Source organism: Gopherus evgoodei, chromosome 11, assembly GCF_007399415.2.
Source record: "Gopherus evgoodei ecotype Sinaloan lineage chromosome 11, rGopEvg1_v1.p, whole genome shotgun sequence".
Lineage (NCBI taxonomy): Eukaryota > Metazoa > Chordata > Testudines > Testudinidae > Gopherus > Gopherus evgoodei.
In genome coordinates this window covers 65,175,176-65,190,661 of record NC_044332.1, presented here as the reverse complement: position 1 = coordinate 65,190,661, position 15,486 = coordinate 65,175,176, and the positions used below count along the sequence as shown (strand labels likewise).

The 15,486-nt window shown below is 41.1% G+C and overlaps 1 protein-coding gene across 2 annotated transcripts in view; it reads right to left on the bottom strand.

Moving 5' to 3' along the window:
• DPP10 (dipeptidyl peptidase like 10) overlaps window positions 1-15,486 on the bottom strand; it is an 863,493-nt gene that overhangs the window by 203,950 nt on the left and 644,057 nt on the right. For both annotated transcript variants that reach the window (XM_030580652.1, XM_030580651.1), the window contains exon 4: window positions 9,024-9,118. In XM_030580652.1, coding sequence (XP_030436512.1) covers window positions 9,024-9,118 — 95 coding nt within the window. The remainder of the gene's footprint in view (window positions 1-9,023; window positions 9,119-15,486) is intronic.

Below are 15,486 nucleotides of genomic sequence, written 5' to 3'. Positions count from 1 at the left end.
GAGGAGCAGGGGTGAGCTGTTTCACTTCTCCCGCCTCCCAAGCTTGCAGGGCCAATCAGCTTAAGCGCCACAAGCCTGGGAAGAGAAGTGAAGCAGTCACGGCGTCCTCTGGAAGAAGGTGGCGCAGGGGTGAGCTGGGGTGCAGAGAGGTGCCTCAGGGCGGAGGGTGGGGAGCTGCCGCAGGGGGGGCGCCTCCGGGTGGAGGGGGGAGCTGCCACAGAGGGGTGGGGCGCATCAGGGCGGGGGCTCGGGGACAGGAGAGGGCGCAAGGTGGAAGTTTCGCCTAGGGCGCGAAACATCCTTGCAGCGGCCCTGGGGACAGATTTTCAAAAAGATACAAAGGGCAGTTAAGTGCCTTTCCTTTGTGCTTTAAAAAGCCTCCCCCTTATTTACAAACAACATATTTTGAACAAATTTGTGGATATTGATCACTCTGAAGAGTTACGAAAGCTGTTGCAGATGTTCTTGGACTATTACCAAGGGATCCTTACAATTTTATTTATCAACCATTCTCTCAGATTTTTGCATATCTATGTGCATTGTTGCACTACACTAATAAACCATAACATAAAATAAATTAGCTGTGGAGGTTATTTAACATTCAAAGTGCATATGTGGGTGATGTGAATATGTTGTGAACATTAGAACAACACGTAAGTGTCATTAAAACACCCCATGTTGCAAAAGTGAGTAATATTTATGTGGTATAAAGTGTAGTTTAAAGCATTTACTATTATTCACTCTTATTAATCTCTTGTGGAAAGCTCTTAAACAAAACAGAACCATGTAAGCTGCTCTTGCAATTAAAGCTACGATAATACACAAAGAACTATAATTGCACTATGATGCTTTACTGAGTTTCCTGTCAAGAGAGAGGAAGGTGACAATAAAGGAAAGCTTACTATGAACAATTCTAGGTGAAATATCACAAGAATATTCACTGCCAAAAGCTCCATTCAGACTAAAATTCTAATTCTGTGCTTCTGGCTGCAAGGCCTCTGCAGGGCTTCTACAGCTGGGTTGCCACAGAGCCTAATCATGATTCATGAGCCAAAACTACTGTTCTGCTCACCCATCTGACACCATGCATCTAATTAGCTGGCAGCAAAAAGTTATCCCTCTCTATAAAGCCACATGCAAAAGATGGCCCACAGTAATATCATACTAGAAGCACAATACACTCTTGGGTACATCAAATGGGAAGCCCCTGGAAACTTGTGCAATTTAAACAGATTAACTGGATGAGACCCAGGACTGAGGCTCTTAAGCCTGACATTAAGCTTTCTTGAAAAGGTAGAGCACCAGGGCCATGGGGAAGGTGGATTTTTGAAGAGCAAGGATAAACATAAGTGCATGAGATTCATATTTTTAACAGGGTCCCCTAACTATGTGAGGGGATCAAATTAGAACATAATTTTAGGATAATTAAATATGCTTGGTGAGGCAACTGCATAAATCCAAATTATTTTATTCTATATTTCTAAGATTAGTCCTCTGAAGGACAAGGAAAGTAGAGGGACTGCATTAATTTGATGTGGCATTCTCTTGAACGCTTGCTGGACAGTAAGCATCACTTTGGAATGACTCACTTTTTTCCACACCCATCTCATGCACATAAATTTGCAAGCTAAAAATGCACCAAAAGCAACATGACATTTCTCAGCAATATAGACCTTTCTGATGTAGATCAGTGGATAAGTCTCCTTACCAACTAATGTCTTTTGTTATTAGGGTCTGGAGTTCAAACCCATCACCCACAAGACTTTGAATACATGGCACAAGGTACTTCTATGTGACTTTCAGAGCTTGCACATCCAATCAACACTCCAGCAGTGTAAGTGTGACTCAGAAAAGCAAGTTTTCATAGCAGGGATAACTCCAGAACTAAACTGGCTGCATGGAAAACCCAAAGGGCTCCTGTCATAAACAGATAGTTAAGGGCTAATGTCTCTTTTACCTGTAAAGGGTAAACAAGCTCAGTGAACCTGGCTGACACCTGACCAAAGGACCAATCGGGGAACAAGATACTTTCAAATCTTGGTGGAGGGAACTCTTTGTTTGTGCTTTTTGGGTTGTTCGTTGTTCTCTCTTGGAGTTAAGAGGGGCCAGACATGCAACCAGGTTTTTCCAATCTTTCTGAAACAGTCTATCATTTTCAAAATAGTAAGTACTAGATAGAAGGCGGATTAGTCTTTACGTTTGTTTTCTTTATTTGCATATGTGTATTTTGCTGGAAGGAAATTTTTTTCCTCTGTTTGCTGTACTTGTATCTTAGGCTAGGGGGGAGGGATTCCCCCTAGTCTATATAAGCTGAAGACCCTGTAAACATTTTCCATTTTGGTTTTACAGAGACAGTTTTTACTTTTTCTCTCTTTAATTAAAAGCTTTCTTTTTTCAGAACCTGATTGATTTTTTCCTTGTGTAAAACTCAAGGGGATTGGGTCTGAACTCACCAGGGAGTGGTGGGGGGAAAGAAGTAGGGGGAAAGGTTAATTCCTCTCTGTTTTAGGATCCAAGGAGTTTGGATCAGTGTATCTCTCAGGGAAAGTCTAGGAGGGGGAAAGGAGGGGGAATGGTTTATTTCTCTCTGTTTTAAGACCCAAGGGATTTGAGTTTTGGGTCCCCCAGGGAAGGGTTTTGGGGGACAGAAAGTGTACCAAAACACTATATTTTCGGTTGGTGGCAGCGTTATCAGATCTAAGCCAGGAATTAAGCTTAGAAGGGTACATGCAGGTCCCCACTTTCTGGACGCTAAAGTTCAAAGTGGGAATAATACCTTGACAGCTCCTTTGTCCAGTTAAACCCATTTCCTTCCTTCCAACCATGCTGCCAGAAATTGATCCTACGGCTTCTGCTGCATATATGGTAATATGCATATAGTTAGTGGAGTGTGGAGAGATCAGCAAAAGGAGGAGAAACTAACTCTTTCTTTTATGCAGAAGTGTTGGGGGGAAATGAATCTCTCCTCCTTCCATTTGCCCTACTCCTCTACAGCCAGAAATTTACAAGGAGTGGGAAGAGAAAAAAGAAATGCCATGCCAGCAATAAAGGAAGTAAGAGAATGTCTCCTCCCATCCCATAGATGCTTGTCTGCTGAGGTGATCTGATGCTGTTTGAGTTAAGCTGTTTGATTTAGAGACTACAGCAAAAGACAGAGTCTAGACTCCTGGTGGTATCCCAGGTTGCTACTACCTCACTCTGGGACCTACGATCACTCCTCTCTGTGCTTCTGTGATTGATGTGTGATGTTCAGATAAGAATATCATTACTTTATTTGTATTACAATAATGAGAACAAGACATTTCCTTGTATAAATATAGATAGTTCCTTAGCGTTATTCGTGAGCCATGTGTTTTTCTTCCTTGCACAGATTCTCATAACTCCATGCTCTGTTCTCTTAGCAATGGAAGGTGAAAACTCATGGTCTGCAGGTTTCTCCTGAGGTTAGAGAGAGATAAAACACTCTCCTTTCTCTCTTGATTATCCCCTTCACACTCTGCACAGGATGCACCTAAAAAGAACAGGAGTACTTGTGGCACCTTAGAGACTAACAAATTTATTAGGATGCACCCAGTTTCCTATCTGGAACACAAGTGCTTTGATGGCCTTCCTGCTGTTGAATCCTGCCTCTGGTCACAAAGAGCAGGATTGATTTATCTTAACAATACTGCATGTGTGAATAGTGATGCATAAATTACTCCGCCCCCCGCCGCCCTTTCTGTTGCTGTCATCCTTCAAGGTTAAGACTTTCCACTGCAGTCACAAGATATGCACAATCAGCTAACATGTGGATGGAGATTGCTCAGGACCAAAGTGAATGGGCCAGGAATTGGTGGGTCTTAAAGCAACAGCCCTTATTTTATTCATGTTTCTAACTTCTTCCCACATCCTTAATCATCACACATCTGGTAGATGGATCCTAGCAGTTTTTGAGAATTAATACATTTGCCATATTTTCAGTTACTAATTTTTAGTGGTCTTTTTGGAGGGTGGCAGTGGAAGGAAGGGGAATGTTGACATTGGTTGGTTTCAGTGGCTATGAATTGGGAAGTGGATTATGGGTCACTGGGTCCCTATACTTTTTTCGTATTTGCAATTTCCTGTATTGTTTTTTTGTTTGGGGTTTATATAATCTAGGTGAGGGTGGCCATGCTGGCAGTATGGTGAGGGATGGGAGAAAGATGAGAGGCCATCGGCATGCATTTCATGAGCTCAAGCAAGCATGCAGCCCCCTTCCTTGTTCCTTCATGCAGCCATCTCTGCAACTGCATTTATGATTGGGTTACTAACAGTTAATCCATTTATTGATAACATTTTAAAAGAAATGACAGTAAAAAGAGTCTGTTAAAAAAAGGGAGAAAAAAAATGTCAGAAAAATGGCAAACTTATTTAGACAAAAATGTGGTATGACTCCAAAATCATTTTGGAATTATACTGTGTAATAAAAATAAAGATTTGCTGCTGACTGCTAAATTGGTGAGGAGCTTACTTTCCAGCCTGACAGGAACATTAGCTAAATAATAGAGAATGTATTGTCATCACACATTGACACAGCATCACAATATAAATTCAAGATGCCATGTTGTGATTAGTTTCTAGTCTCTTTGGCTCCCTGGACTATTGAAGTTGCTTAGCTTCCAGCTGTTAACATTTGCATATCACTGGTTTAGAGTATTAACTGTTTACTGGTCAGCTAGAGAGGGCACACGATTCACTGGTTAATTCTGACAGGTTCACTGAAGTTGAAGGATATAGTTCAGAAAATGCATCAAATCAATAACCTACAGAGATGCTAATAGACTATTTATGGTGCTTCTTGAAATGGTTTTGTAATTTTTTCCCTATTGATACATTTTGTTAACGATTAGATTACTTTGTTAAAGGGCTGATTATATAAAGTATTCAGTCTTCTCTACTCATGTTTGAAGAGGACAAATGACTTAATTATACTAAAATGTGGTAATTTTTAAGACAGTCTTTGAATAAATCCACGGGAGACTGAGAAAAAAGCCTGCTGTTTTCTATAGAAACGTTTAAAAGACATTCTCTTTGGAGGAGAAATAGAGACTTTAAAAGAAGAAAACACCAGAACTTCTTAATAAATTCCAGCACCATTACACCTTGATTAAAAACTAAAGTGGTATTTTTCTTAAGGAAAGAAAAAAAACCTTTTCTATAATGCACGTAATACAGAACTTACTAATGAGCCCAGAGTCTGCCTTTTTGTGCTGAGTGAGTTTTGCTGGCAGATATACATGGTGAGGGAACACAGTGAATGTCTTTCAAAGGCTTTTCAGAAGGCTTTGCCTCTGCATTTTAGACAGAAAGTGACACTAAGTAGGATAAAAGAAAACTTACTCTGCACAAAATGGCAGTCTCCAAGGAGTAAATCAAGAACCTCTGAGCTGCACACTAGGGGCCTGTGTGCGTCAAGGGATTAGTAATAAAGTAAGATGATATTCACTTATAAGATTCTGGTTCAAATATAGGCAATTTAGAGAGCAACCAAGAGCATGACTACCCTCTTTGGTTGTGTCCCTGAAAGAAGTTTATTATTGCAGTCCAATTTCTAACAGGCAATTATCAACCTCACTAAGAAAAACTCACCCCCTTATTGGCTCTTTGGACAGAAAAAGAGAGAATGAAAAGTGGAAGAATGTTTCATACAGAAAAGTGGCTTCTCTAGGATGGGACCCTGTGTGGAAACTTGCATTGCCAGTGCCTGTGTGTTTTTGATGAGCACAAGACAGCTCTGCAGGGTGTTAAACCAGCACCATTTCTATTTATGCACTAATGATTAAGCAGATATGACAATGAGAGAGGAATTATGATTAGTGATTCAGGAGTTTAGCCTTGGAAGAGTCCATCTAGCAGTGTGGAGAAGTGGGAGCAGTTTTGAGGGTAGAGCTTAGAGAAGTGGGAGTATTTTGAATTTCAATTCTGCAACCTGCCTCTGTTTCATTATGACCCGATGTTAAGACTGTTTGCTGTGTATTCATCACAGACAGAAAGTTGTCAGGTACAGCAAAATTCCCCTTTACTATTATACCTAAAAGTCATTTTTAGGCTTTTGCTCCACATACAGTTTTTTCATTCCACTTATATGTGACTGTGGGTAGAATCTACCTCATTTGTGCTTTCAACTTTTTACTATGCTCACATACTGCATTCAAATGAACTTCTTGTGGAAAACAGACACATCATCTCTCTATTCTTTGCCTCTGTTCCATATATAGGCCTGCTGGACTATTGGCTGGATATTAGGCATCTTTGGTCAGTTGCGAACTTCTAATCAAGGGTGTGTGTCTTGTGCCTTGAACTCAGTCTGCGTGATCTGAGGTTGAACTGGTCCCTTCTAATGCAAACCCAGAAAAGCAACCTTTCAGAGCAACCTTCTGAAAAGAGGGGGCATTTGCAGTGCTTGGCTGCTGTCCACATCAATTTGTTGTAAAATATGGTGTTTTGCCATATGGAAAAGAAGCATTTTTACTCAAGTGGACAAAAAGAGACATTTATAATTGGTAATGCCTGCCCTTCTCAGGCCATGTCTACATCTAAAATTTTGCAGCGCTGGTTGTTACAGCTGTATTAGTACAGCTGTATAGGGCCAGCGCTGCAGAGTGGCCACACTTACAGCAACCAGCGCTGCAAGTGGTGTTAGATGTGGCCACACTGCAGCGCTGTTGGGCGGCTTCAAGGGGGGTTCCGGGACGAGAGAGCAAACCGGGAAAGGAAACCAGCTTCCCCGCGGTTTGCTCTCTCGGTCCCGGAGCCACCCAGCAAACCGCAGGGAAGGAGACCTGCTTGCTCGGGGTTCCGGGACCGAGAGAGCAAACCGGGAACGCCGCGGTTTGCTCTCTCGGTCCCGGAGCCACCCAGCAAACCGCAGGGAAGGAGACCTGCTTGCTCGTGGTTCCGGGACCGAGAGAGCAAACCGGGAACGCCGCGGTTTGCTCTCTCGGTCCCGGAGCCAGCCAGCAAACCGCAGGGAAGGAGACCTGCTTGCTCGGGGTTCCGGGACCGAGAGAACAAACCGGGAACGCCGCGGTTTGCTCTCGCGTTCCCGGAGCCACCCAGCAAACCGCAGGGAAGGAGACCTGCTTGCTCGGGGTTCCGGGACCGAGAGAGCAAACCGCGGCGAAGCTGGTTTCCTTTCCCGGTTTGCTCTCTCGGTCCCGGAACCCCGAGCAAGCAGGTCTCCTTCCCTGCGGTTTGCTGGCTGGCTCCGGGACCGAGAGAGCAAACCGCGGCGTTCCCGGTTTGCTCTCTCGGTCCCGGAACCCCGAGCAAGCAGGTCTCCTTCCCTGCGGTTTGCTGGGTGGCTCCGGGAACGCGAGAGCAAACCGCGGCGAAGCTGGTCTCCTTTCCCGGTTTGCTCTCTCGGTCCCAGAACCCCGAGCAAGCAGGTCTCCTTCCCTGCGGTTTGCTGGGTGGCTCCGGGACCGAGAGAGCAAACCAGGAAAGGAAACCAGCTTGATTACCAGAGGCTTCCTCCTTCCACGGAGGTCAAGAAAAGCGCTGGTAACTGTCTACATTGGATTACCAGCGCTGGATCACCAGCGCTGGATCCTCTACACCCGAGACAAAACGGGAGTACGGCCAGCGCTGCAAACAGGGAGTTGCAGCGCTGGTGGTGCCCTGCAGATGTGTACACCTTCAAAGTTGCAGCGCTGTAACTCCCTCACCAGCACTGCAACTTTCTGATGTAGACAAGCCCTTAGTGTCAGATTGAGCCTTGAGGCATGGCTGGGATATAAGGCGCACCATTCCAGAAATAGACCCAGGAGACATTGGGTCTCACAGAAACACCTCTCAGACAATTCCCTCCCCTCTGTCTCCTGCTTAGTCCAGAAGGGTATCGCATTTTCTGTAGTCCTATACCAACAGAAAATGCAGACCTCGCCCCCCTGCAGTGGGAGTCCTTTGCTTCTGGAGATTGTCTCATTCCCAAGAGCTCCTGTTCTCCTACCACTAGTTGAAGTGTTTAGAGGAGGCAGCTCGCTGGGGCCTGGTGCCCCTGAAACAGAGAATGCGCCTGAGGTGGGGGAGAAAGGAAGTTATATTACAATGAAATACAGGGAGCAAACAAAGCCAAGGTAACTTTGGGCTGCATCAGCAAAGGCATCACAACAAAGACCATGTGGCTTTGTTGAAAATGAGTCTTGAATTCAGTCCTGGGCACACTGGTCCCCAAAAACTGAAGTAAATTCAGAAACCAGCAACATAAAAGATCAAAGGGCTGTAGGGACAGATTTGTAAGGAAGAATTGAAAAGGATGAAATATGTACTGCATGGCTTGAAGAAGTGAGGATTACAGGTAGTATCACTGGGCATAATGGGATCAAATAGAACAAAGGGAAACCAGCTAAATATCAAAAAGTATCCTTAGAATAATTATTATTTAGGTAGCACACTACCACTTGCAAGGCATTTTACAAGAAATCCGATCTAAGTTCAGAGCAACAGGTAAGTAGAAAAAGGTTAGTGGAAATGAGAAATATATATTTTTTCTTTATTCAATAATGAGAGCTTCTTGAATCTATAGTAATGTTAACAAAATGGAAAAAAAATTGAGGATTTTTTTCAAAATTCTCCACATTTTTCAACCAACTATATGGTTTAATTTTTCAAATTTTGAATTTTTTAAATTTCAGATTTTGACCAAAAACCACCCACAGAAAACTTTTCAATGTTTTAATAATTTTTTCTCACATTTTATGATCAACCCTACTTATTATACCCATCAGCTAGATTCACTGTAGGCAGCACAACAGAAGTCAGCCTTCAAGGCCTCCATCAGATTGTCTGCAAAGCAAATGATAATATACTGGATTGGAAAATCTCCCATTAACAGTGAAATGGGTGGTATTTTCCATCTCTAATATCATCTAGTCTAAAGAGATTCTATATCATTTTTAAGCACTACATTCTTTGTCTGTTATAGACAAATGCCAAATACTTATTAACTGGATGCCATTTAAAAGTGACATACAATTTTAATGAGTAAAATAAGTATTACTTACAAAAGTTGTATTTTCCAATAATAACGTGGTTGCATTTGTTTCTACATTCAGTTTAACAACATGTCCATTCCTATTTTTATACACCACTTCTGTATCTGCAACAATAAAGGAATTATCAATTAGCAAATACACTGAGTATTTAATACATCTGCAGAGACAACAGGCATATTTAATAAACAAAATAATTGCAAGACACGCTGATGCATTAAAATGTGCGCAAACAGACTGAGGAACGGACCTCATTCATAATATCTATTTTGTTTGCTTGTGTTGAGATCATTAAATAGATCAAACTGTTTATGCTCCAAATCCTGTTCATCTGATTCAAGGGGAACAATCCTCAATGGGGTCATTCCTGTGAGTTCAGAGAGTCCACCTTCCTGTGAGCAAAGCAAGTACAATTACACACATGGTTTCAAGGCTGAAAACTGCTCACGTGAACACCCCTGAAACACAAGTAGATTCATTAAAGTCAACGGACGACTCATATGATGAAGAGCCTTTCTAGTGGGTAAGGTTTTGCAGGACAAACCCTGGACATTCTATTTCTCATGTGAATGCTTTTGTTACACTTCTGTCCTTTTCCTTTAAAAACGTCTGCTGCCCTATCACCTGTAAGTGATACTATCGCTACAGGTGATGAGCAGCAGACATATTTAAAGAAAAAGGACAGAAGCGTAATAAAAGCATTTAGGTTCTCTCACACTTGACTAATTTATAAATCCGGAAGGAATCCCCTGCTACTGGTTTAATAAATTGCAGTCCGACTAGATCTTACATTTTTCTGTTCTGTATTTCAGTTAGGAATAGATGATGCAACATGAGTAAATCAAAGGAATGAGTTACACTACACTAGCAGAAAAGGATTAAAACATAGGTATGATCTGATCTGTTATGATATGTTCACTCATAACATACATAAAACAATTTCATGTTAAAGTCTGCACTGTGAGTAAATCCTCTCTCAACAACTTGTTCTACTTTTAGTTACTATAATAAAAGAATAATTTACACCAATACATTCAAACTACAGACAAAACTACAATATATAAAGGTACATTAACTATGATTATTATGAAAGCATATGGGTTAAGAAAGGTATGTCAGCCTTAACCTTCAACCCCAAGGTTTTGTCTAACATATCTTCACCATTAATAAGAGATGCCAAGATGAAATTCTAACCTCCTCCCACATTGAAATTGATAGGAGTTTTACTATTGTCTTCAATAGATCCAGCATTCAACCTTAGTTTTGCCTTTTTATTTTTGAAGGAAATCTAAGGCTGCAATACATTTGCAGAAATTGTTACATCTGTGTTTTTAAATACTTTAGGGTATAACTCGAAGTTTGTGGGTAAAATCATAGGGCTAGATTTTGACTAGCCCTAACACACCTGCAGACAGGGAGAAAGACCCTAGCTTCCTGGCTTTGATGAAACCTTTCATGCAGATACAATATTTAATCAAGTATAACTCCTTTGTTATAAATATCTGGAAAACAGGAATTATAATGAAAGTTCTTAAGTAAAACTTACAGGAAAGGCTAAAAATGATGCTGAAATAGAGAAAAGAACACCACTAACTCCTTGTCATGTCTTAGAAACTCATTACAGATTGCTGAATTTTATGAACTAGCAAGAAAACGTGACTTGGGGAAAAAAATCAAGGTTACAGCATCACAAAATATGCTTTATTTATTTATTTAGAGAAATCTAGTTTAGTGCTGATTGACAGTACAGAAATTCAGAGTGTATAATACTGGTGAATATGCTCTACTATGATTTGTGAAATTAATGAAGTTTAATTAAGAGACCTTACTAATCTAATATTCTATCTTTATTGAGGTGGGATTGTTAGAGTTTTGGTCAGGATTATTGTATCTCTGGTTCGGAAGTGAAAATGAGGAAGGTTGTGATGTGAAGAATTAATAGCTGTAGTTCTAAAAATGAACATGATACATTTTTAATAAGAGACAATGCTTTGCTGGCAATTATTGTTCACAGCTTCCTTGCAAGCCAGTAATACCTTCATAATATACTGGCATGTAAAGATTTAAAATTTGTATTATTTTTGTCATTTGTACTTCAGTAGCACAGAATAGCCACAACCAAGACTAGAGCCCCATAGTGACAGTCAATGTTATATAGCAAGGACCTGGTGCCTGGCTTGAAGAATTTAAAATGTATATACACAAGTCACATACTAGATGGGGGAAAGGATTCCTCTGTCCTGCTGGTATAATGCATTTAAAAACAAACAAAATCTTTGATGTTCCATTAACAATTACGTCACAGGGTCCTGGTTCATGACTAGAACTCCTAGGCCCTAGTGCAATGCCACCTAACAACAGCATTGGGATGGACCTGATAGTACATGAATCTCCTTTAATTTAATTAACCATTTCACTGCTTCCTCACATACATCAGGCAAAATGTACTTCGAAGGCCATGCTTTGGGGTCCAATCCTACAAAGACATCGGCACATGAATAATTTCACTCATGTTAAGTACCCTCTCATGAGTTAAAACTACTCATGTGAGCAAAGCTATATCAGTACATAAGTGTTTACAAGATCAGTGGCACAATATGTAGCCCCAGAAGTTCATTTAGCCAGAGATACATGGCATGTGAGGCAGCAGTGAAATGATCAACTGTCTAAATGAAGATTAATGTAAGAGTTTGTAAAGTTGGAAGAAAATGTTATCCTAGTGGTTAGCAAAGAGAACTGGAAGTCAGGACTTCTCAGATTGAACATTCCTGGATGCTGACTGCACCTCAGTCTTCCATCTGCATATTGGATATAATTATACCTTAGTGGACAAGCATTCATTAAATGAATGTCTATAAAGTGCTTTGAGATCCTCAGAGAGCATGTTACATAAAAAACACGGCTTAAGTGTTGAATGTAAGTATAGTAATCATGGGCAATCATCATTAATTTATATGAAAGTGCCAATCCAATGAATGACACTCTGTATGATAAAGAACACTTAGCAGACTAGATAATGGAGCAGTTGATGGCCACTCAACATAATGATGATATTTTGATTGGTAGCTGAAATGTAAGAGGGAGGTGAAAGAGAGGACTATAAGATCACACAGACATGTAGCTTAGTTCTTACATAGTGTGATGGTTCTTGATGGGTCCAGATTCTCTGAATATTTATTTTGGTCAAATAGGGGCTAGATTATCATAGTTCTCACACAGCTGTGCAGGGGAATAAGGACGCCAGCTGTAATTCAGACCACATGGGGAGAGCAGAGGTTGTGCTTGATAGCCACCCTAAGGAAATGGACAAAGACTGGGCGCAGATGGGAAAGGAGCTCTGGCTCCATCCCAAAACTCACCAACCACAATAGCTGGCTGGGTATAGGGGAGAGAGGTAAGCTGCTCCTTCTACAAGGGGTTAAGTAAGTAACTTACCTGTCAGAACACAGAAGGAGCATGGAAGTCACAATTCATTCTCCCTGGATACAGCAGCAATGTGCCACTGCTTACTTTAGCAGATGGTCAAGATAGCATCCAGACCTAACCTACTGAAAGGCACTATCCCCAACCGCCGCTCAATCAAACCATAATAGGCTGGCAGATTTCTCATAGACATCATGGCAAGAGTAGGCCTAAATGGCAGATCTGAAGAGGGATATAACTTCACAGACCAATTTGCACAGAAAATTCTGTGTGTATTGGGATGCCATGGAAGAAAACAAACAGGTGGGAAAAGCCAATGACATAACTGTAATGGAGCAAAGGGAGCTTGGGTAGATGCAACAAGAGGGAAAGACCTACGAAGAGACATGAAGTTGCAGAATAGAAGTTAGAACTTGATGCAGTGGAGAACAGAGAGGGATTTAAAGGAATGTGGGGAGTGATATGGTAGAGTAACAGGCAAGAAAAGGGTCTTTTTTTCCCCAGGAGAAACTTATTGATTATAGTCCTAGTTTCAAAACTGACTTTGGGTAGGCAGATCCCTACACAATGTGGATCCCTATCAAAGTCAGCAGAACTCCATTAAAGTGCACAGCTCAGCGTGCGTGGATCTAATTGCAGGAGCTGGCCCTTGGCCACTATTTTGTCTTGCAGAGAGTCTTGGCAATTCTGATTGCCAGCTAAATAGTTAAGCAATTCAAATTTAACTGTTAATGGCAAATACATATATAATCATCACAATAATCTCACTTGAGCCAGCAATGCCAGTGTTGCACAATACTATTTGATCCTATAAGGTACAGTGGGAAACTACAGGTTATTTTTCCATATTGTGAAAGCCAAGTCATGTTCAAATGTCTAAACCTTATAATCACACTGCTGTAACTGTTTAGAGGCAGAGTTGTTCCCAGCTGAAACAGCCTCAGAGCAGAATTCGGGAAACAAGTATTGTATTGCTTTGCTTCTGCATTTATAATACTACTACTTAGTACTTATACAGCATATTTCAACTTCAGAGCACTTTACAAATATTAACTGGCTATCTTTGGCAGTTCTGATAAATGGAGAAAGCCCTCTTTTACATACTCATGAGAGCATTTTACTAAACACTCAGTGAAAAACAATATTTATAAAGTTCCTATAAAGTGAGAAAACACTAGATAGGTTTGAAACAGTGACAAAAACTAAGAGTGGGTAAAAGATATGTGTATGAGGTCTGATGAAATTTCTCTACCAAAATTTATTTATACTAATGTACATTTATCATGCTCTGTCAAGCTATAGCCTTCACCAAATGACCCTAGGCTCAGTAATTTTAAATTTCATATTGTTTGTTTCTCCCACTTCTATACAGATTCTGCCCAAATCTTCCTTTCCCCAGTATTTGTTCATTTTAAAAATATATCAATTCACCACAGCTCCAAGAGGTGATGGGTCCCATTCTTCAGATATCAGCCCACACCCCTTGGAGTGCCTGCCCTAGATGGCCCTGAAAGGCCACAGGAATTCCAATTTTTTTCTGTACCGTCTAGTGGGCAAAGGAGGGTCCACACATGCAAGAGGGCAGAAATTCCATTGGTCATTTATGAAGTTCTGATGTCCATGGTTACAGAGGTGTGACCAGGGCCTTCTACAGTTACTCCATGTCTAGTTCTACTAGTTCAAAAGTGGGTCTGGGGAGGAGTTCAGCTTTACATATGCAACTGAAGTAGTACCACCACCACCACTACCCTGCTGCAGATGGGTGCCTGAGTGCTATAAGTAGCTCCAGAGCAGGGTGTTAACAATAAGTTAAAAGGAAGAATGGCATGCCACAAATACTGTACCTACAAAAGAGGAGAAAAAGCAGCATCAACCCCATCCTCAGTATTGCCCCTTCCACTACACACACACAATCAGGATCCATAGTCTAATATATTAGGATATTAACTCACTGAACTCCTATTTCCACCTGGACAATACTCTCGTCCTTGGTCTCATCCTTATTATGGAGCATGATATGCTCCCCTAGTACCACTGGAGTCAGTTTGGTAATCAAACAACGTAATCAGGGTAGAGGAAGAGGTGCTATGTGACTGAGGGTTTACTCCCTCAACAACTGGCTCTGGGGAGTTTAAGCCTGGCAGAGGCTTTGCTAGTCCCAGAGGGGCTGCCCAGTTATAAGAGTTCCTTTCCCCCTTCCATAGGATGTAATTCTGTGTTACCTGGGGCTGGGTACCTATAGAATGAGAGCAGAGGAAGACACATGAAGCATCCCATGGTGGTAGGAGACAAAGGGTGAAATCCTGGCTCACTGAAGTCAATGGCAAAACCCACTGATTTTAACAGAGACAAGATATGATCCTAAATATATCTTTTTTTCCGCATACTTGCATCTGCATTTTCCTATTTTTATGTATAAATTAAAGAAAATGGATTTTAAAAATTTCATTGGTACTACAGCAAGATTTACAACCCGCATCTAGCTCAGTAGCAAGTGATATACCCAATTTGGAAAAAAAGGAAGGAATGGAATATGTAAAAAACAGATGCATCCAATGACCGTGCATTTATTTGAAAACCAAATGAAGCAGATCCTTCATAAAATATGATATTATGGGACAGAAAGAAGAATGTTGAAGAATATGAACAATTTGTCGCAAATGCTAGCAATCCATGTTACTCCAGCCTCTGTCTATGCTGGAAGAACAGATTGCAAAACATTAAAGGGAACAGCGGATGGAGAAGGCTTCAGCCATTAAACCCTGTTGGAATTCACATAAGCAATTTAAATTATATTTTTGGATGCAGATTTCAAAAGCATGAATTTAGCCCTCACATTGTGATGCAATTACACAATATGCAAAGGCACCGTCCCAATATTTCTAAACTAGGAATCATTTTTTACATTAATAACATTTTAGTAGTGCCCATGTTTTTGTTTGCGCCATGCAGCTAAAGCTTTGAGACGAGCCTGGAAAGAAACAGCAGTGAAGTGACAGTATGACTAATGATGTTCACCACTTCTAAAGGTTCTGCAAATGTTATTGGCACA